Genomic DNA, 23,323 nt, shown 5'->3' on the forward strand with positions numbered 1-23,323 from the left:
CTCCCCCTCCTAGTCTCAAACTCCTTTTAAATCCATATTTGCTCTTGAGATGAAATACGACACTCACCTGAACCCAGCTCTTGCCAATCATGAGGACCTCCAGCTCCATCCATTTTCCTGCAAACTCCATAACTCACTGTGCACCTCCTCTCAAGTGGGACTGGGCTGTTCTATATCCTGGCTACTGTGAGTGGTGCCATAATAAACATGGGTGGGTGGCTCTTAGATTCTACCCAGTGTATGTCTGGAGTGACCCTGTCAGTTTCAGGACCTTTGCTGTCCCCAAACCCCCATTACTGGGTTATGGTGTTCAGTAGCTGAGGCTGAGGCTTGACACCCTGAGTGACCGGGTGCACAGCTGCTAGTGATTCAGAGGGAAGGCCAGGCCAGCCGTCAATTAGAGCTGAAGTCAAGCCTCTCTCTGCTCTGCCCATTGAGCACTAAGCCCTGAGACTGCCCGCAGCTTGGCATCTTGGGAATCACACGCTTTCTCTTGCAGAAAGTGAGGAAGGTCTGCTGTCTACCTGTCTTTCCAAGGATGCCCAGGGTTCCTGTCAGTGACTCCTGCACCCTCCCAGAACTGGATCATTCTGGGCTGCAGTTGCTCTGGCTAGTAGGGGATGGGACTGGATATTAGCCCAAGGTCTCTGTAGCTGGCAGGGACCACTTCCCCTTGCTCAGGTCCAACCAGCCTGGCACTGCTGTGAGCTCAGGACACACACACTCAGAACAGTGACCAAGCTACATCCACCCACACAGACCTTGCCTCCTGTGGGAAGAAATCTGTTCTCTCAGAATACACATTCTTTTTTTTCTTCCTTTTAATTTTATATCTTGGGTTGCATATTTCCTTCATCTAAGAAAAGTCTTTGCTGATTCTTTCTAAACCAAGGCATTGCAGAAAAGTTTAGCAGATGGGCACTGGGAAAACCACAGGCTCATGTCGATCTCTTGGCTATCCCATGCCAGCACCAAGGCAGCAGCGGGACAACCAGCTGCCCACGGAGGCCCCTGTGGCCACAGGTCAGGCTAGCAAGACAGGAACAAACAAGGATTCCTGTGCCACTGTGTGAGTTGTGAGAGGGAACAGAAGCCCCAGCTGGCTGCCACCAAGGAGAGGGTGCCCTGGTGTCTTCTCACACCATCTTTTCTTGAGGGGCCATGTTCTGCATGGGGAATGGGTAGGTAGAGATTATCCGAAAGACAGTACAGGGTGTAGGTATGATGACAAGAGTGTGGCCTTGATTGTGGCATGGGGGATCCTCATGCAGTCTTTGGAGAGGGAGTGGTGTTAGATGGGCCTCAGAGGGCAAGGGTGGTGACACCTTGAGGAGTGTGTACATATTCCAGGTGTCAGGGATACAGGTGATGGGAAGAGAGGCCCCAAGCAGGGGTGTTCAAGTGTTTTCAGGAAGCAAGAGACAGTTGGCAAGGCTAGGGATGGACATAGAGTTAGCCAGAAGTATTGGTCAGAGAAGTATTGATTATCCCAGAAGACCTGCTGTTTCTTCTCAGTTACCTGTGCTCCACCCAGTGTGGCTCACTGTGACCTCAGGCTGTGACCTAGTGAAGCTAGTACCCTTTGTGGTAGGTAGACACCTGGAGTCTGCTCCCTCCACGGCTCTCTGTCATTCCAGCGATTCCCCCCCTGTTCCCCCCCCTTATGCTCCCATTGACTCAGTCTCGCGCATGCTCAGCAGGCTAAGGTGCAGCAGCCTTGGCCAGGAGCATTGTCAGAGATGCTCTAGGACACTGGTCACTCTGATGTGATGTTCTGCCACCTGCAGCCCACACAGCAGAGACTCTGGCTTGGTTGGCTCCAGCAGTTCTGTTTCCCTCTTCAGATGACTCTGGGGACGACGACGAAGAGCCTGCTGCCCCAGCTGACGAGAGTGAGCTCCACCACACTCTTAAGGCCCTCTCACTGAAGTTAAACGACCTCAGCACATACAATGACCTCATTGCCAAGCACGGCGCTGCCCTCCAGCGCTCCCTGAATGAGCTGGACAGCCTCAAGATCCCGTCAGAGAGTGGGGAGAGGCTGAAGGTTGTGAACGAACGGGCCACCCTCTTCCGCATCACATCAAATGCTATGATCAACGTAAGTGTTCCCACCAGCAGTAGCTGGGGCTGGGGGAGGGGCGCCCTATCAGCAACAGGTCCCTGAGTGGGTGGGTGCCTGACAGACCAGAGCTCTGCTCCCTGTGGCTCCGAGTTGCTTTCCAAAGCCAACACCTCTCCACACAAGCCAGCATTCTGTTTGTGTCATCTCCACGCAGCTGTTAACTTCTGACTTTGTTTGTTTGTTTGTTTGTTTGTTTGTTTGTCATAGAGTTGAAGACAGAACCTAGAGCCTCACACATGCTAGGCAAGTGCTCCTCCATTAAGCTGTAATCCTCTACCTCAAGGATAAACGTTTATTTAGTGTGTGTGTGTGTGTGTGTGTGTGTGTTTATGTGTGTGCATGTTTGTGCACATACATGTGTTCTGCAAAAAGCTGGGAGCTCCCCTTGCCTGGCTTACTCTGAGGCCAGGGGGCTCTCTGAGTTCTTGATTTGTTGGTATGTCACTGGGAATGGAACCAGGGCTATGCATACGCTAAGCATGTACTCTACCACTATACGACATTCCCAGCCTCAAATTTCTCCGCTACATCCTTCAGTCACCTTTAGATTGCCACACAGTTTCTGATAATTATGAAGGAAGTTCTACCCAGGTCCTCCTGAAAGGCTGGGGACTCAGAGACGGAAGTTACCCCCAGCTGTTTGCAGAAGGTACAAACCACTCCTTCCCCATCCCTCAAATATGGAGGTCTGGCTGCATCTTCACTCCTGCCTACCCTGACTGCGACCTGGTTGAACCTTCTAGTAGCCCACACCTGTCTGGAACTCTCCTTGCAGTGGCCCCTCAAATAGGGGAGATTCTCCCCACCCTACCCCACCCTGGCCCTGTAAACGTCTGTGTCTTCCACATCAGTTCTGACTATGCCTGTGTTTTAATAAAACAAGAAATGAGCGCAGATTGGCCCGACAAGCCCTACCCAGAACCCCCCTACACGCACAAATGCACACACACACACACACACACACACACGCATGTACGCACGCACGCACGCACGCACACATATACACACGTGCACACACACACACACCTGGGGTCAAAAGGCAAACAACTGCTTCTTGCCCAGGTCAAGCCTATCACTTCCTCCAGAAGGAAGGTCCTTTACATTCTGAATGGGGTCCATATCATAGGCTTTTTGATTTCAAACTACCCGTAGGACAGGTGAGGGAGGTCCCTTCAGCAGTTCCCAGGAGCCCAGGCTCTTGTGTCCTCAGGGCAGGCAGTGTCCTGACCTCCCTCTCAGTATGCCTCTTCCTGTGTTTGATGACACCAAATAACACTCCAGTGCCTTTGCTGGTGCTATGGCACCTTAGACATGTGGTTGCATAGTTAGAAAAGCTCTGCCCAATCGACATATAACCAAGACTTTACTGAGCCCTCCCCAGGCCCATTATGGCGTCAGGAAACAGGAAGAAGGTCCTTCCTGTCCCTGGATCTCACAGCCAGGGAATCTTGCTAGCAATGTGCTGTCACACATGGATTAGTGGTGAACCTTCAAGTTGGGTTTGGGCAGGGAGACTCACCCCTCTCTGAGGGGCCAGAGGAAAGAGAGTTCTGAAAGTCAGTTCAGGTCCAGCCAGCCATCCCTCATAAGAGAATGACTCTTGAGCACCAATCATGGACACCTTCATTCCCTGGGATCAGACAGCATGGGTAGTGGCTGCAGAACACTGCAAGAGAAAAAGAAAGGAAGGCCAAGGGCCATAGTGCTGAGGTGAGCCCAGGTCTTTCTGATTCCAGAGCAGCTACGACCTGCTGCCTCATGGAGGGAAGCCAGCTCATGCCTCCTGTTGACTGGAAATGGGAAGGCAGGAAAACCTCCCCTTTGCTTCCTTTCCTGCAGCCCCCCTCCTCAGTGTCAGACAGCATCTGTGGGCCCACAGTACTTGATGCGATGTTGATTGCAGCACTTGGCCCATAGTCCCTCAAAGAGCAGGACCTTGTAGCCCCTTGATCCTGTAAACTCTGTGCCTGGCATAGGACCCAGCACCTAGGACTTCAGCAAACCAGAGAGACAGAAAGAGAGGGAGGTGAGGGAGGGAATGAGAAAGAGGGAGGGAGAGAGGGAGAGAGGGGAAGAGGGAGAGAGGGAGAGGGAAACACCAAGCGAGAATTGTGATAGAGAGTGAGAGCAAATGAATGAATTGCTTGGTGTTGGTATCTGGCAGAATTCCCCAGCAGATAATTTTTCAGCTGATAAAAGCCAACCCAACAGATCCTGCTTGAATGATTGCTTGGGTAGCTGTGAATTATCCTGCCACTTAGGGGAAAATCTCACAGCACTAGCGGATTAGCTGGGGGTTGCGGAAGAGCTTTGAACCCCTGTGCATCATGGAGAGGAGCTTTGCTGAGCTCATCACAGGGACATGTCCTTGTTGCCCTCACATTCCAAGCCTGGGAACCAGAACCAGGTTCTGTAGTGTAGAACAGAGTCTGCAAGTGTAGCAAGAGTCTGCCATTTGGTTTGAGGAAAAGAACTGAATCTGAGCATGCCGCAAGCTCACACGTTGGTGCTGGGTCCTGTAAAGCTGAAGAGAGAAAGCTGCCAGGCTCCTTCGTTTCCCCTGGTGCTGAGTTTGAAGAATAAGCCAGTGGAGGCAGGAAGCTATCACTCTGCTGGTTTGGTGATAGCAGCAGTCACCCTTTTCTGCCCATGACTTTGTCCCTCACAATAGCCCTGGGAAGGTCTCACCATAGCTTTACTGTCCTCATAGTCATCCATATTATTTGGGTGCCTGGAGCAGCCATTTTTGCTTCTGTCTTACTCTCAGACTGAGCAAAATAATTTGACTTATATTTGAGCAAATCTTCCTGCTCAGAGAGTGGGCTGGCAATTGAGGCGAGGACAGGTGGGCACTTGCAGACATGTCATGCATCCTGGGGGATTCGGTGCCAGCAAGAGTGCCCAGGGCTACACTGAGTTGATGACCGAGTTGTCTGAGATGCCTCATGAGTGGGAACAAAGGCTATTCAGGCCTAAACCAGGAGGAGAATGAGGACTTTTATGGCCTGACACCCACCGTCACCCCGGTTCCAGAGAGATATCCCAGAATCTTTCCCCAGAACAGGGCAGACAAAAAGCGAACAGGGCTGGCTAGAAGGTAAGCCCCGGGAAAGCTGGAGATCTTCTAAATGCACAGCAGGCACAGAGAGCAGGGAGCACTTTGGACTCTGGGTCCCTGAGTTTACCAAGGAAACAAGCATCTCACAAGACAGGCCCCTCCAGAAGAGCTGGCAGGAGGGGTGAGGGAACCTGGAAAATCTCGACACAGTATGTTGGGTGAGTCCATAGGGTAGAGGCACCTGATTGGGTTGACCTGGTAGGGTGAGCCAGTTGGAGAAGGCTGCTAAGGCAGATATACGAGGGAGACAGATACAAGATGGGACATCTAGGCCAGGCAATTAGCTGCAGGGAGATGTGTAGATATAGTCTGTACTTTTGAGTCCTTCATAGAAACAACAAAAAACAAAAACACACTAACAAAAAAAAATCCATACAGGTCTCAATTTGGGACAATCACAGAAAGGAGGAGAGGGAAAGAAGGAGCCACTTGCTCCCGGGGATGTCTGTGACTCCCCACAAACCCTCATTTGGTTCCTTAGGCCCATGGAGGTCCTTGGGCCAGTCCAGCAGGTGATAGACCATGAGATACAGCATTGCCCTGGTTCTCCTGGGACCAAGGAACAGGCCCTCGCTAGCTGACCAGCATTCTGTTCCTGACAGCTTGCTCACTTAGGGTCTGGGGAGGTGGACTAAAAATAGATTCCAGAATTGTCTGAAATCAGCTGGCAAAGCAGCAGCCAGATGGTGTGCATTCCTGCCTGCAAGGGGTGAACTATTTTGAATATGGAAAGGCTATTTTGGAGTTTTAATTGAAGCACAGAGCTGCCTCCCCAACACCGAACATGAGTCACAGCCAAGAGAGCCCACCTGTGATAGAGGAGGTCGAGAGCCTGGGTGTTACACAGACTGTGATGTCCAGACCAGGTAGTAGCCTGGCCTCACTACCCTAGGGACCTGAAGGGGACCAGGAAGGACTGATGACAACATAGTGGCTTCACCACAGGGGCTTCACCACATGGCCTCTGAACTGACCCTCCATACTTACAGCTTCTGGGGGTCCTCCTCCGGATCAGGCAATGGGGCCTGTGGTGGCACAGCTCCCTCTGCCTGTGAGCTAGAGTTTCTTGTATACATAGGCCAGGGAGCTACTTACTCCTCTGTCTGGGGGTGGAGCACTGGACCCTCCTGGTCCCAGTTTGTCTATTGGCTCTGACCAAGTAGAGGCACTCAGGGAGACTATGTATCTCTGTCATGTCCTTCCCGTTTACCACCTTGAACTCTCAGGTCATTAAAAGGAAGGGCATCCCCAATAATTCAGGGCCACACGAGGATCAGTGTGGTAACCAGGCAGCCTCAACCCCAGAATCTTGGGGAGAATTTTACCCAGGAGCTGAGACACCCAAGTATATCGGATGCAAATTAGGTCCCAGCAGATCCTAGCCTATCCATAAATGGAAACAGCCTTTTTCTTCCAATACCCTTACCACCCCTTTGTCCAGGGTGTTGGATCTTATTGTATGGGCTGGTAGCTGAAGGCAGTGCCAGCCACCCAGACTAACCCTCCCTCTGAATAGTTGGCCATCTCCCACCTCCTATTTGAGCCCAGTGGCTATCCGCCCCAGCTGCCAGGAGCCCTCTGGTACCTTTCTCAAACCATGGAGGAGGGAGACTGAGCTTTAGAGTGGACACTGACATCCAGACCCAGCAGGATTCTCACTACACAGACCTTCCCATGAGCCTGAGAGGCTGCCCCAAGCCACACATAGGCCAGGCAGAGGGCCAGACAGGCTGAAATCCATGGCTGCTGCTCCTGGCTGTGTGAGGGAGAAACTGTGAGGTCACCGGCAGGATTAGGATTAGGAACGGCAAAAGCGATTACAGCTTGTCCTTTTTCTGGGTACATCGAGCAGAGGTTTCCAGGTCAGAGACTGTGTGTGCTATGATCACCTGCTAGAAAGGAGGGTGAGTCCCCAGAGGGTGGGCAAGGCCTGGACTTTCCATCCTGGAGTCAAGTGGGAGGCCTGCCATCTTGAAGACTTCACTCTACTTTGGGGCAATTTGATAAGCTCCATGCCTACCCCACAGCCTGGTGCCTTAGCATGCATCTCTGCCCCTCAGGAGTACCCATGCTCCCAATCACCCTTTCACAACCCTGGGAAATGGGAGGAAGGAGCAGTGCCTGGGAATTGAAACCTGGTCCCCATCCCAAGGGAGAGCTGACTCAGCAGAGTCATTCATAGGCTGTACAGGCATCCTAGAGTCCGGCCCTTCATCCCAAAAGGATGCTGAGTTCTCAGAGGCAGAGGGGCTAAACAGGATGAGAAGCAAGGCAGTGCCCATGTGGGACCCAGACACTGGCTCTGGCTCCCAGATGGATTCCATCTGCCTTACCTCCAAGGTTTCAGGATACAAGCCCATGGGTGTGAACTGGGGACTTTGGGTCATCCCATCTCCTGCTGATGGGTGGGAAGGAACTTTCTGGCCCTAGATATAGCAATGGCAGAGCTTCACAGGAAATGCGACCACATCCAAGCCTGGGCAGGGTCAGCCAAGCTTTTCCTACCCTACCCCCCTTGTCCCCCCACCTCCCCCTTGCTGGGCCCCAGGCTTAATCCAGCTTAGTGAACACATCCCTGTGTGTACTGCCCAGCTCAGCATTCCAGGGCAGCAGAGCCAGGCTGGCTCCTGTCTCTCCACGGTGTGGCCAGCATGAGGCCTGGAGAAAGCCAGTGGCAGCCGAGAAGACCCTGGGAGCTGGGGGTGGAAACCAGGTAGGTGTGTTGGGGCTGGAAGGGAATCTGGGCCTGTGAAGTTTACAAGCAAGCAGGGCAGCCCATGCGTGCAAGAAACCCCAGCAGCGCAACAACAGCCTGAGTCCCTCAGCCCAGAGAGGGACAGTCATCTGGGACACTCTGGGACAGGCATGTATCCTCTCTACCCACATATGGTTCAGATGAGGCACAGCTGTCTGTGGGGTATCTGACTTCCTGTCTCTCTGTCCTTCTGCACCCATGGGCCCTGTGGTAACTTCAGGGTAGACTGAGGTCACATATAATCAGGGCGTGCGTGTCTAAGCAACCTGCTTCCCCGTTGAGCCCGCCCCTCTCCCTCAACCAGGGCTGGGACCGCAGCTTAAAGGTTACTCCCAACGTCCTCATTAGTGAGCATTCCCAGGCTCCATTTCCGCCCTTGGAAGACCAGTGGATCCATCCCACATGGTCTGTGGCGTTAAGAGGCTTGAGGACATCGATAAAAACCCAGCTTCACAGCATAAGGTGGCAGCACTGGCTCTGTCCCTGGAAGACACACACAGATGACATGCACAAGGACTCAGACCCCATTCCTGCACACACCTCCCTATGGCTGTGGATGAGCCCACGTTTTCCCCCTTGCCTGTGCGTGCCAGAGAAGTGGCTACCTCAGTCCTTATGGGCATGACCCGCAGATCTCTGAGCTGAGTTAGGATCTTGCGGGAACACGCAGGTAGCAGCTCCTGGAGAACAGAAAGGCTGGCTGTGTGGGGAGGCCCATGAGGACTGGGGAGGAGTGCAGTCCAGGGGATGGGTGGGGGACGATGCTTTTGGCTTTTGCTCCTAGGAAGCCCACACCACACGGCCTCTGATGCCAGTTTATGGGGTTTGTTACCATGACCTTGGGCTTGTCACTTGGTGTTCTTTGCCATGAGTTTCCTTTATGGGTCTTGTTTTCAAGCTCATGAGTTATGAGGAGAAGAACAAATAACTCCTCTCTGTTGATGCTCATGGACGTGACTCAAGAGCCTCGAGAGGTGGCAGAAAGTGATGGGACACCGGGGAGTGGGGACGAGCAAGGGCAGAGGCGAGAGGCCCTCTGCAGAGCTGCCAGGATTCCCCCACAGTAGGGAGAACATGGACCATGATGGGGGCATCCTTTAGCTCTCAGCAGGGCACATTCACCTTGTAATGGCCTCCTGGTGGGAGGTGGCTCCTGTAGAGGGGACAGATCCCAAATCCCAACCTGTCTATTGACCTGGGCAACAACGTCCCCAGGGGCCTCCATGGAGGGACAACAGGGAAGAATGAGAGGACTCAGCCCATCAGGGCCCCACTGGAGAGGAGAGTGCTTTCCCCCCAAACACTACACACTCTGTTGAGGTCCCTCCTCTCATTTCTACCTTCTGCGATGCCAGCTCAACAGTGTCAGGGCTTCTCTCTGCGGCCAGCAACCATGGCAGGGACCAACAACAACTGGGGCCAAACTTAAGGCTGCGGGGAATGACCGACGGGGATGTGGGTCCTATGGGAACAGCAGCCAAGGTAGACATCAGACTGACTCTGGCTTAAGGACCTGGGTTCCAGACCTGGCCCTGTCACCTCTTTGCTGTAATGGCCTCAGAGCCTCAGTCCTATCACCTTGGTATTAATATGGTGGGCATCTCCACCCACTCACCTCGTAGGGCTCCTGAGAGACTCTGGAATGTCCCTGGGTCACCCAGAAGAACGTTCTATGCCCACTTTGCTGCCTCTTGTTACTGGGACAAAATGAGCCAAAGAGGTGCCTTCTGGTGTAGCCACTGGCTCAGCTGCTGCATTGTCTGTTGTCAGGGTTTATATGAGCACAGGCTCTGTGGCCATTGTTGTCCAGTCTCCTGGAGAGGACGTGGGCTGAGTGGCTTTGCCAAATTCCATTCCTCTAGTTTCCTGGCACTTTCCACCCTGCTCTCCTGGTCTCCTTGGGGAGTGTATGCTATGTCTCTAGGTCAGCCTCTACCTCTTAGGTGAGAAGTACCCTGCGCCCCCCATCATAGGTCTTAGCAGGGAGATAATGCTGGGCGTGTGTGTGTGGGGGGGGGAGTGATGTCTGGAACTATGCCTGTAAAAGGAATAACAAGGCACCCAGCTCTCAAGCAGTAAGTACACTGGGTCCCTAACAGGAAGCTAGGAAGGCCACCAAAGCTCAGGCTATCCCTGTGGAGGGTTCAAGACAGCTGAAAACAAGAATAAATTTTGGTGCATGCAGAGCTATGGGGAGTCTGCCCACCTTGGAAGAGCTGGTCATTGGGCCATCCCTGCTGCCCAGAGGAGCCACGGGGACACCTCTGATCCTCACCATTCCCATGAGGTTGAGCCCCAGCTGAGTATTCACTGGACTGGCACACATTCTGTGACAGTCACTGCCATTCAGGAACCCCCATGGGAAGAGGGCTAGTATAGACAGAAACAAACTCAATGGCACAAAGCTGCAATGTGGCCGGCAGCTGAGTGTACCTGTGCTTAGCGGAGCTGGGTAATTTCCCCAGGCTGAGTTGGAGGAAAGAGGAGCTCAGGGATTGAAGGCATGAGCAACTGGTGCCTGAGCAGATGCAGCTGGTGTCCTACAAGATCATGTCTAGAGGTTATACCCTCAGTGCTCCGTGTCACTACAGTCCCTCCTAACAGCCCTTTGAAATGGCATTGCATTGCTCCACATCCCATGAATAGCCTGAGGCATGCATGACATCCAGTGGTCTGGTGGGTTGATGCAATAAGGTAAGGGACACAATGCTGGGGAAGGGGCGGCTGACAGCATGCGATCATCTGCGGGCCCAGGAGCTATGCCCCTTCTGCTGGGCAAGGCCAGTGGTTCCTGCCCAACCCCGCTCCCTCCAGGGATAGCTGAGGCCAGAGCTTTCCTCTGCCTGTAATGACAGGGACGTGAGTACCCAACCCTGCTGCATAAGAATGCAATGGAACCACCTGTGAATGTAAAGAAAGTCTGGATTTCATAATAGGTCAGTAACTTGAAAACGCTTAAAAGCAATAAGATGGTTAACTTGTCAACTTGACACATCCTAGAATCAGCCAAGAAAAACAGTCTCAATATCTATGTAAGGTTGGCCTGTGGGCATGTCTGCTGGGGACTATCTTAAGTTAATTGATATGGGATGATCCCAGCCCACCATGGGCAGTACCATTCTCTAAGCAAGGATTCCTGAGCTGTATTAGTGTAGAGAAATGCAGCTGAGCCAAGCGAGCATGTAGCCATGCATGTATTTATTTCTACTCTTGACTTTGGACAGCTGACTAGCTTCTTATAGATTGCACCACTGTGACTCCTCTGCTCTGATAAATCATAACCTGGGGTTGCAAATCAGATAAAGCCCCCTTTCCCTGGGTTGCTTTTTTTGTCCAGCATTTTATCACAGTACAAGAAATGAAGCCTGAACAAAAAGTGTTATGGCAGAGCATGGTGGCTCACACCTGCTATCCCATATACACTGAAGACAGAGACAAGATGATTGTGAGTGCTAGATCATCATGGGCTATGTAGCAAGTTCCTGGCCAGTCTTGGCTACATAGTAACACCCCCCCACACACCTCAAAAAAGGCAGAAAAGTATGTGGTAGGTACAATAAAATGGCTTGGTGGAAAAGTTCTACCCTTTGTTCTATGTATACATCACTGGAGATGGGATCTACGGCCTCCATCACTAAGCTGTAGTCCCAGCCCTCTTTCTACTTTTTATTCAGACACAGTGTCTCACTAAGTCACCCCGGGCCTTGAACTCACTCTATCACCCAGGCTGGCCTTGAACTTACAGTCCTGTTACAGCCTCCATGTGGATGGAGTTACAGGCCTGTACCCCCATGCTCAGTTGTCCTAGTTATTCTCAAACAAGACTTGTTCGCCTCTGAGCTGGGAAGTGTGTGGCTTACCATCCTTCTTGACCAAAGCCAGGGAATAGTCTGAGACTAAGCCTACCCTGGATGACTCTGGGGACCTAGCACCCAATAAGGATGTTCCAGCAGACAGCCGAGGTCCTAGCTGTGACGAGCAATAGGGAAAGACAGTACTGTAGGTTGGGCATGCACCAAAAAGGAGCCTGGCTGGGACGAGCTGACCAGGCCCCCGTCTAAGGCTTACATTGCCGTTGGTCTTTCCCAGGCCTGTAGGGACTTCCTGGAACTAGCCGAGACTCACAGCCGGAAATGGCAGCGGGCTCTGAATTATGAGCAGGAACAGCGTGTCCACCTGGAGGAGACCATTGAGCAGTTGGCCAAGCAGCACAACAGTCTTGAACGGGCCTTCTGCAACACCCCTGGTGGGCCAGCCAGCTCCAGCAAGAGCTTCAGTGAGGGTGTGTGAGAAAGCGGGGCTGGTGGGCTGGTGGGCTGGTGGGTAAATTCTAGCGCTGCCCTTGCCTCCCAACCCCCACCCCCCGGCTTCCCAGTTCGCTCTACTTTCTTTCTACTGCACCTCTCAGGCCCCATAAAGCTGTCCCTTAAAGTGACCTCATGTAAGCTCACCCTGAGGAGTACAGGCTCCTTCAGTGGTGCTGTATGTCCCATGCCTGTCACTAACTGTCAAGACCTCCCACCCACCCACCATGTCTAAGTTCAAAATCCCAAACTTTGAAGTTCAGTGAGCCCAGCGATGACGAGGTGAAAAGAGGATGCCTTTCCTTACAAAACAAAGTCGGGGTGGCCAGACTCAGGTGTCTGAAGGGGGGGGTGGAGGGGTGGAGGGGGCGGGCGAGGCTGGCAGGATAGAGGAGACTCCATCAGGTGGAGGCTGTGTGCTCTAATGAGGCTGCAAGCTGAGCCTCTCTGTGTGTCCAGGAAGCTTCTTGACTTCCAAAGGAGAGAACAGCGAAGAAGATGAAGATACTGAGTACTTTGACGCCATGGAAGACTCTACATCTTTCATCACGGTAATCACCGAGGCCAAGGAAGACAGGTAGGACGCTCTGAGCAGAGGCAGCCACCGTAGGTAGTCTGGGAGGGTTTCTGGTTCTTAGGTTACACCTGGCTTTTTGACCATCTGCACACTTGGGTTATTCTTTCCATCTCAGGCAAGATAGCATTGCTTATGGGTTTTTTTTTCCCCTTGTTACATATAAATAAAAATGCCTGAGTGGTTTGCACCTGGAGGTTAGCCAGGGTCCTGGCTGGATCGCCTCCAGTCTGAAGGGAGAAAGAAGGGGAGGGAAGGGCCCAGCAAACCCAGCCGCTCAGAACAGCACAGGTTCCCGTCACTCCATCCAGCAGCACCATTTGATAACAGACGCCCACTCTCGTTTTCTATTACCAAACCTGTTTCATAAATGCCTGCTCATTTGGGCTGTTTCTAGAGTCACAGGTAAACGTGCAGGAGTGACCAGAGAGGGTGTCAGACTCTCGGATCCAGAGGAAAGGCCCGCGGTGTGGCTTGTCTGACAAACAGGTGCAGGAGAATGGGAAGCAGACAGGGTGGGCAGGAGCTGTGCTCAGGGGGCTCAGGCTGGTGACAAGTGCCGGCCATTCTTTCTTGACCTGAAACTGAGGCCTCCGTGGACCAGCAGGCTGTGTCATTTCCCCATCCCAGTGCCTTCTGGGAAAAGGCTAACTAGCAGTGTGCGTTTAGCTCAGAAACTGCTTTCTAAGAATATTACATTTAAAAAAGAAGAGAAAGAGAAAAAAGTCTGGGTGTGGTGGCACACCCCTTTAATGCCAGTACTCAGAAGGCAGAGGCAGGTAGATAGATCTCTATGAGTTCAAGCCAGCCTGGTTTACATAGGGAGTTCCAGGCCAGCGGGGGCTACATAATGAGTTCCTATTTAAAAAAAAAAAAAAAGTTACAATATCTCAGTAGCATTTTAAGTCCAGGGCTAGCATAGCCTGGCTGTCTGAATGTCCATCCACTCCAGCAATGGCCATCCTTATGACTCTGCAACCAGGGTGGCCCTGCTCTCCTCGTCCCTCAAGGGTTCTGGGCTCCCTAAGATCCCTGGCAATCTCCTGAGGCCCTAGCTGCCCATCCATAGGTTCCTAGAGCCTGAGCTCCTCAGCCTCAGCACCCCTGTGGTTGTAACAGCCTGTCCCACACGTGAGAGGAGAGGAGGGGGTAGATCAGACCCATTCCCAGCACTTCAGGACACCCAGTGTGGGAAGCAGATAAAGCCATGCTTCATCTGTGGATAAATGGGCCCATGGGCTCCTACAAGGTTCTCCGGACACAGCGCTCCTTGGTCCTGGGTACAAGGACTCTAGGCAAGGTCTTTGCTGAGCACTGAGTTCCGATGGATGGGACTTCAGTGCTGAGAGCAACCACAGTGAATTTGGCCTCTCCACCCTCATCTCATGTCCCACATCAGGCATGGAGAAGATGCCTTTAGGCTGCCCTCATGCCTCAGCTGTCTGGATACAGGGTGGCCGGGGTTAGAGACAGTTGTCAGAATTTATCCTTGACTCTTCTTCATTTTCTGCAGAAAGCCTGAGAGTGGACCTGGGAAGACTGTGGAATGGACCTCAACAGATAATGTACGTGAGGTGGGAGCACAGGGGAGCTAAGGGTGGCGGGCACCTCAGCCTCAGGAGTGGGGAAGTATCTTCACTATGAGCATAGGGCCACCTTTGGGTCTCAGATCTGCCTCCCCTGCAGCAGACAAAAAGGTGGCTTCTGACTTCCTCACCAAGCAGCGTAACAGCCTATGACAGTCAGTTCTTGGAGGGTCAAGATCAAGTGTGTGGGCTTAGAGGACCAGCGGAGCGTGGGGGTCTGCTGACACACATGCCTGTTCCTCTGGTAGGTATTAGATGGTGCCTCATTCATGCCCAAGGATTCATGCAAAGTTAAGAGGCGAGTCCGCATCCCTGACAAACCCAATTATAGCCTTAACCTCTGGAGCATCATGAAGAACTGTATTGGCCGAGAGCTCTCCCGGATTCCCATGCCGGTAGGCACCCCTGTGCGGGAGTCACTGGGGATCCTGGAAGGTGGTGCACATGCGACCCTGGGAGGTGGCACCTGAGGGGTATGTGACTGATTCTTTTGTGTTCCTTAGACTATTCCACAGAGAACAGGGCCCTTCAAAGTGTGAAGGAAGCAGCCAAAACCGAATTCTGTGTCATTAAGAGCTGGGGATATCCCAGAAGGTCCCATAGTGCCCCCACTTGTCCTCATGCAGTAATAGGGGTGGCAGAGATGGGAAGGATTTAGGGGCAGGTAGTCCTTCCTGCCAGGGGCTGTCCTCATGCAAATGGAGGCTCAGCAAGGTTATAGAGCCATCCAAGGGCATCCTTCTATTACCAAGATGCACCAGCATCCTCACCAAAGGGCTCAGGGGCCCCCTGGTTAGCCAGTTTTACTGTGTGACATGTGAGTCCTTTCATGTCTGACAACCACCAACCACTGGCCTGCAACACTGCCAAGCTGAATCACACACACACACACACACACTCACACACACACACACACACACACACCTGGAGAGTAGAATAAGATGATGTTATTAAGGAAGACTTGTTTGCAGCTAATGGGACCAATCCCCACCCATCCCACTTAGTACAAGAGCCCTCTAAAGAACACTTAGTCCATGGTTCTAAACAAGATGTATCCACCATCTGTGGATCCCTGCCTTTGAGCCTGATGGTCCAGCTCTGGACATATGGTAGCCTGATGTCATGGCTTTCACAGAGTTGGCATCCTAGTGAGAGAAGGGGACAGTATACATCATCAGGGTGACACCAAGTGGCATGTCAATGAGGGACATGTGCTGGGGAGGGAAATAGAAGCAGGAGGTGCTAGACACGGAACCTCACCGTGGCAGTGCCACCAGCTCAGGGCTGTCCCGTGGTATCCAAGAAAGGCAGGGACACTCTGATGACCACCAACCACCGGCCTGCAACACCCACAGGTGAACTTCAATGAGCCCCTATCCATGCTCCAGCGACTTACAGAGGACCTCGAGTACCACCACCTGCTGGACAAGGCGGTGAACTGCACCAGCTCAGTGGAGCAGATGTGCCTGGTAGCTGCCTTTTCTGTGTCCTCCTACTCCACCACGGTGCACCGCATCGCCAAGCCCTTCAACCCTATGCTGGGGGAGACCTTCGAGCTGGACCGTATGGAGGACATGGGTCTGCGTTCCCTCTGTGAGCAGGTATGGTCAGTTATTCATCTGGCCAGGTGGTACTTGCCTGGCTCGTGGTCAGAGCGAGACAAATGGGATACCTACGGCCTGTGACCCTGATGGAACCTTCATTTCATGTCTAACTGGGCAATGGGCCCCTCATGGCAAGGTCAGGTCCAGAGTCTCCTAGACACAGTGAGGGGCATGGGAGAAGAGCCTGGTGAGACAGAGCTGGGTCTGGTGATAGGAGGGAAGGACTAATCCCCCAACCAGGGATTAGTGGAGCCAAAATAAAGGGTAGTTTACAAGGGTGACTAGGGAGTCTAGACAGGCTAGAGCATAGGCCACCACTGAGCTAAGTGTCAGGCAGCGGCCTGGGACATGCATATTGGAAAGGACACTTCCTTGGTCAATGTCCCCTCTACCCTTTCTTCATGAAGAGAAGTCAGCTCTGCACATGGTCACAGGGCAGCCTGATGCTGAACCAGGCACCTTTCGAGTAGAGGGTCCAGTGCTGCAGAGCTGCTCTGAGAGCCCCATGATCGGCCAGAACTCTCAAAGCTGCAGGTCAGAGATACTCCAGGGCCCTGCAAGGACTTGTCAGGTGACAGCAGTCACCAACACAAGGTTACAGTGGCTGAGTGTGAAACAGAAACCAGGAAATGCACTGACACTTTAGGGGCGGAGCTTGGGGATCTCAAAGTCCTCGGCCTGAACCCTGATTTTCCTCATCTAGCCAGTGGCAAGTGCCGTAGAGGTACCCTGTGTGGTCACAACAGCGAGACACAGTGGGGACTGGAAGACACAGAGCTCTTGTTGTTTGGGGTGAGGGTGGGGCACAGGATGGTAGGTGCTCAGTTGAAGGGCTTGGCAATGCATAGTGCTGGAGTAGGCACGGTTAGGCAGAAGGGAGAGGGACAGATGGAAAAGAGACAGGAATCACGGGAGAACACTAGGCTCACTGAATCCCTAAGGGGTTTGGGGACAAAGTTCTGCCATGGGACACCCTTCAAAGTAAAGAGTCTGGGGCCAGACAGCCTGGCAGGTGTGGAACCGGGGTAGGGGTGGGTCATGAAGAGTTGATGGTGCTGCTACGCTAGGGACCAGCAGACAGGTATTCTCGGGCAGGGTGGCAGTCAAGGGTGTTCTGTGCTAGGAAGTCCTGTGGTACTGGAGGCCAATGGCAGGACTCTGATAGGACTCCCACTCAGAAGTCGGGCCAGATTCTTTCCAGAATATGGTTCTACCAGTCTGTCCCTCACCTATTTGGGGCTAGCCTGAACTACAACCTGCCAGGCACGTGGCATCTTAGTTACTTCTATATCACTGTGATAAAATACCTTGAAGAGAAGATTTAATTGGGCATACAGTTATGGATTAGCATTTACACCATAGAGAGTCAGAGTTTCTGATAGTGGAGTAAGGGGCGGGAAGCTGCAGGACTGGAGCAGCAGCCAGGAGCTCACATCTTGACCCACAAGCACGGACAGAGAAAGAGCTAACGAGGAATGTCGCATGCCTTTTGAACTTCAAGGCCTATCCCCAGTGACATGCCTCCTTGAACAAGGAAGGCCACACCTCCTAATCCTTCCCAAACAGTTGCAAGCATTCAAACATATGACCCTAAGGGGAGGTCATTCTTCAAACTGCCACATGTGGGAAGGGTTTAAACGCGGTGGGCTCCGAAACCCTCAGTAAAGCAGCCCTTCCAGTTCCTGGACACAAACTCCACTTCCCCCACCCCACTGTTTCCAAAGAGCTAGACAGGGGCTACTCACCCATTCCACACCCCCATGGGCTGGGCAAGGTCAGGATCACTAAGAGGAGCAGTGGCCGGGCTCACTCCTGGGACACACGGGGTGGAGCCATGCATCCTGGACATTGGGAAAGCTGTCCTTTCCTGGCTGGGTCTGTGTCTCTCGCTATGCTCACACCCAGCTGGTCTGGTCCCAGGTGAGCCACCATCCCCCGTCTGCTGCTCACCACGTGTTCTCTAAACATGGCTGGAGCCTCTGGCAGGAAATCACCATCGCCAGCAAGTTCCGAGGGAAATACATCTCTATCATGCCACTTGGTGAGCTGGGCTCAGGGCTCCCTGGATGGGAGGGTGTTCGGCTTCAGAGTGAGGACCTTTGCCCATCTGAAAGCCAGCTGTGACCCCCAGGAGGAGCTTCACGGTCCCCTGCCCAGTGATCTCCTAGCCTATATCCCATCCCTCCAAAGCTTTGCAGATATTCCTGTTTCTTGACCCTGGGTCTGTGGGTGGTCTGGCCAGAGCCCACATGGCCTCTGACCTGTCTGGCCTCCAGGTGCCATCCACCTAGAATTCCAGGCCAGTGGTAATCACTACGTGTGGAGGAAGAGCACCTCTACTGTGCACAACATCATCGTGGGCAAGCTCTGGATTGACCAGGTCAGGGGGTCCCTGGGGAGGTGGGGCCTATGGCCCAGGGACTGACCACTGACAACCACCTGCTCTCACTAGTCAGGGGACATTGAGATTGTCAACCACAAGACCAAGGACCGGTGCCAGCTGAAGTTTGTGCCCTACAGCTACTTCTCCAAAGAGGCACCCCGAAAGGTAACTAAGGCCACAGCCTGGAACCCGCCATGGGCCCAGAGCAGACTGTGCGCTTATGTGTCCTGTCAACGTCTACAGGTGACTGGAGTGGTGAGTGACAACCAGGGCAAGGCCCACTACGTGCTGTCAGGTTCGTGGGATGAGCAGATGGAGTGTTCTAAGATTGTGCACAGCAGCCCCAGCTCTGATGGGAAGCAGAAAACCGTGTACCAGACGCTACCAGCCAAGCTGCTGTGGAGGAAGTACCCACTGCCGTGAGTCAGGGTGGGGCGCCGTCTTTGGGGAATAGGGGCCAAGAGAGAGTCAGAGAAGAGGGCAGGGAAGAGACTGGCATAGGGTCACCCTTACACCACCCGGAAGAAAGCATGAAGGTTCGGAGAATCCCGTCTAGCAGAGAACAGGGTCAGGAGGCTGCCATCCCAGTGCACATAGTGGCCACCCAACAGCTCATGGGCCTGCAGACCGCCATGGCAGCAAACACTTTGTAGACACCCTGAACAAGGTGACAGCAAAGGTTAGAGTTCTTCCCTGCAACACCACAAGAAATAAAATTGAGCTTGAAAACGACTCACCGGAAACTGAGAAGGAAACTTACCCCAGTGAAGAAAAGAAAGCTACGAAGGAAAAATGACTGGTATTAAGGATCCACAGCAAGGTTCGGTAGAGCAAATGCAGCCTTGGGATACAGGTTGGAAGAAAGGCGTAGCAGCATAAATGCAAACTCTGGGGGTACCTGCAACTCCAGCACTCAAAAGTTGGAGCCGGGAGGATTACAAGTTTGGGGCCAGCCTGAGCTACATAGTGAGACAGCTTGAGCTGCATAGTGAAACAGTTTTCGAGCCTGCATAATGAGTGAGATAGCCTGAGCTGTAGAATGAGTGAGATAGCCTGAGCTACATAGATAGACTGTACTGCATGGTGAGACTCTGTGTCAAGAAGCAAAAGAGAGCAGCAAAGTGGGAAGGCCTACTCCCTGGTCACCCCACGTGAGTCCCAGAGCACCTCCTGAAAGTGTGTGCAGAATTCACCCCTAGACTCCCTGAGCAGGCCCTCGGCTGCATAAGGTCCACAGCAAGGCTGGGAGCTGTGTCTAGCTGTGTGCTTCTAGCCCAGGGTCCCAGAAGGAGACAGACACTGCTGGAAAGAAAACAGCAGAGGGCGGTCTACGCCTATTAAAGTAGCCAGTTTTTCCCCTTCCGGTCATATCAGGTTGGCCTGGGACTTGCTATATAGTTCAAGCCTCAAATTTGCAATCCTCCTGCCTCAGCCTCCCAAGAGCTGGGATTTTAGTTAATGTACCACTGTGCCTGGCCCCAAGCAGCCAGATTCTTAGAAAGATATTACTTATTGAAATCCTGCACCCCAACAGCTGTCTTTAGCAATATCCAGAGCCTAAAGTCAGCCAGATGGCATCATCCAGGTGCTGACAGACTGGCATTACCAATGACTGGAAGAGGAGGGAGACAGCCACCCCTCAGCAAACACAACCTGTCACATTTTCCTGAACTCACAGGAGGAAAGAGGCAAATAAAAATGGAAAGGAGGCAGAATAGGTTAACAACAAAAGCTGCTCACTGAGGATGGAGGCGTGGCTCAGTGATGAAAGCCCCTCCCTGAGGATGGAGGCGTGGCTCAGTGATGAAAGCCCCTCACTAAGGATGGAGGCGTGGCTCAGTGATGAAAGCCCCTCCCTGAGGATGGGGGTGTGGCTCAGTGATGAAAGCCCCTCACTAAGGATGGAGGCGTGGCTCAGTGGCAGAGGACCAGTGTGCTCAGCATACACAAGCACTTGTTCAGTCCCAACACAAGAGATAAGACAAGTTCCCAGATTAAAAGTCAAGAGATGAAGAAAGACCTCGTGTCAAGAGAATCTATAAAATGAATGGTAAAGGTAAAAATAAAGAAAATGTTCGCCGGGCGGTGGTGGCGCACGCCTTTAATCCCAGCACTTGGGAGGCAGAGGCAGGCGGATTTCTGAGTTCGAGGCCAGCCTGGTCTACAGAGTGAGTTCTAGGACAGCCAGGGCTACACAGAGGAACCCTGTCTCAAAAACAAACAAAAATAAAAAAGCAAAAAAAAAAAAAATGTTCACTTAGAACTTGCTATAGTCAAAACGGTCGAAGGCAGGAGGATCAGCAGTTCAAGGCCAACCTGAGCTACAAACCTTGCCTCAGAAAAAAAAAAGAAGGCAGTGTTGCCTTAAATGTCTTCTTTTATATATGGATATGTCCTGCATATGTATGTATGCCCCATCTGCAAGTAGATGCCCTAAGAGGCCAGAAAGAGGTGTCATATCACTTGGGACTGGGGAGTTACAGGTGGTTATGAGCTGCCATGTGGGTGCGGGATTAAACTCGGGTCCTGTAGAAGAACAGCCAGTGTTCTTGCCCATTGAACTAAAGCTCCAGCCCCTCAATTTATTTTAAACAATAAGGAACCCAGGATATTTTGAAGGTCAGAGAAAAGACCTATCCTAAGACTCGGGACTTGGAGATTGCAGTAGAATGGAATGGTGTGCTTAGAGACTGTCTAGTGCCTAGAGAGTGTCCCTCGGAGGTTTATGGATCTCTGAAACATGGCAGAGGCGCAGCAGATCCTGTGGAAAGAGAAGGCTGAAAGAGTCTGGGGCAGAATGATCATCCCAAAAGGAAAAAAAATCAACCATCCCTCCACACACACACACACACACACCTTGCATTATAAGAGAAGTAACTCCAGATGGCCTCTTCCAGTGAGATCAAGTCTCCTGACTGTTAAGAAGTAATTTACACTCTCTGAATGTGAAGCTACAGATAGCTACTTTCTATCCCTTAGGAAAATGTATCATCACACACACACACACACACACACACACACACACACACACACACACGACAGGATGCTGATGCAGTAAGCCTCCCAGAGTACTTTTGTTCACTAAGATATATTTTTCTCATTAAAAGATGCTTGTCAGGATGATACTCAGGAAGTAGAGACAGGGCGATAGGAAGTTTATGGCCAGCTGCTACACAGTGAATTTGAGGCCAGCCTCAGCTAAGAGGGAAAAAGGCATAAAGAAAGGGTACATGAACAGAGGCAGCATGCCCACAGCACCTGTACTTGGCAAAGGGTTACTACTAAGAGCAAAGACAGAGCATTGTGATACAGCCTCTCATCCCAGCAACTTAGGAGGCAGAGAAGCTCTGAGTCTGAGGCCAGCCTCATCAGCTGGTCAGGTTCCTAGCCAGCTAGAGACAGAATCAGGTGCTCTTAGTTCTTGTTGTATTCCTGTTAAGAGACGCCATGATGTGTCTCTGTGAAGGGATAGCTTATAGAAGGAAGCATTTTATTGGTGGCTTGGTTACAGTTCTAGAAGGTTAGTCCATTATCACCATGGCAGAGAACATGGCCGTGTGGAGGTAGGCACTGGAACAGTTGCTAAGAGCTATATCCTTATCTACAGGGAGCAAGGATGGGGAAAGAAGGGGAAAGAGCAGGAGAGGAAGATAGACTCGACCCAGCCTAAGCTTTTGAAACCTCACAACCCTCCCCCAGAGACACACTTCCTCCAACAAGTCCACACCTCCTAATATTTCCCAAACAGGTCCACCAACTGGGGATCAAACATTCAAACACAAGCCTATGCATAGGGGCATTCTCAAGTCTATTTTTTAAAAACAAAACCCAACTAACCACACACACACACACACACACACACACACACACATGTATGTATATGTGGGCTAGGTGCCAGGGTGCGTCTTATCTACAATTCGATCATGGAGGGGGCTGAAGCATGAAGGTATTGAGTTCAGGGGGAAGCTGGCCTATATAACAAGATCGTATTTCAAAACAGAGAAAGGAAGAGGGCTGGAGTTACAACTTGAGTCAGTGATAAAGTGTGATTAGCCTTTATGAGGTCCTGGACCAAATCCCCAGCACCCAAAATAAGAGTATTTTATCATGAAAATAATATAAGAGGGGGAGCGGTAGCTCACGGCTATAGTCCCAGCATCCTGGAGACAGAGGTGGGCAGGTCAGGCCAATCAGATCTACAAAATGAGAGGCTGCCCCCCAAAAACAAACTAGGGCCAGCCACTGGTGGCGCATGCCTTTAATCCCAGCACTTGGGAGGCAGAGGCAGGCGGATTTCTGAGTTCAAGGCCAGCCTGGTCTACAGAGTGAGTTCCAGGACAGCCAGAGCTACACAGAGAAACCCTGTCTCGAAACAAACAAACAAACAAAGCAAGCAAAAAACCTAGAAGAGTATCTCAGAGTGCTCTCTGCTCTTGTAGATGGCCTGAATTCGAGTCCCAGGACCTATGTCGGTGGTTCACAGCCACCTGCAACCTCAGCACCAGGGAAGCTGATACCTTCTTCTGGCTCCCTTGGGTATCTGTTCACATATGCAGGAACTCACATGCAAATATATACCTTTTTAAAAAGAAAAATAGGAATAATAATAATTTTAAATTAACACAAATAACTTCTGTTCAACAAATATAGCAAAAATAATCCAATGGGGAAATGTGCCAAAGCTATGACTACAGTTTCATGGTAGACCGTGTGACTGGTTGTGAAAAACCATCAGACAGATCAGTGAACACAGCTCGGAGGCAGAGAGCTCTTGCCTAGCACGCACCTAGAGCCACAACAAAGCAGCCCTTAATCCCAGCCCTTGGGAGGCAGAGGCAGGTGGATTTCTGAGTTCGAGGCCAGCCTGGTCTACA

At 52.0% G+C, this 23,323-nt stretch overlaps 1 protein-coding gene across 2 annotated transcripts in view; it reads left to right on the forward strand.

Moving 5' to 3' along the window:
* The window catches only part of Osbp2 (oxysterol binding protein 2), a 179,790-nt gene that overhangs the window by 154,385 nt on the left and 2,082 nt on the right, over positions 1-23,323 (forward strand). For both annotated transcript variants that reach the window (XM_031340401.1, XM_031340402.1), the window contains exons 3-12: positions 1,845-2,101; positions 12,088-12,280; positions 12,762-12,879; positions 14,390-14,441; positions 14,711-14,857; positions 15,818-16,063; positions 17,987-18,107; positions 18,343-18,446; positions 18,519-18,614; positions 18,693-18,868. In XM_031340401.1, the coding sequence (XP_031196261.1) occupies positions 1,845-2,101; positions 12,088-12,280; positions 12,762-12,879; positions 14,390-14,441; positions 14,711-14,857; positions 15,818-16,063; positions 17,987-18,107; positions 18,343-18,446; positions 18,519-18,614; positions 18,693-18,868 (1,510 nt within the window). The remainder of the gene's footprint in view (positions 1-1,844; positions 2,102-12,087; positions 12,281-12,761; positions 12,880-14,389; positions 14,442-14,710; positions 14,858-15,817; positions 16,064-17,986; positions 18,108-18,342; positions 18,447-18,518; positions 18,615-18,692; positions 18,869-23,323) is intronic.

The sequence above is a fragment of the Mastomys coucha genome, unplaced genomic scaffold, assembly GCF_008632895.1.
Source record: "Mastomys coucha isolate ucsf_1 unplaced genomic scaffold, UCSF_Mcou_1 pScaffold22, whole genome shotgun sequence".
Classification (NCBI taxonomy): Eukaryota; Metazoa; Chordata; class Mammalia; order Rodentia; family Muridae; genus Mastomys; species Mastomys coucha.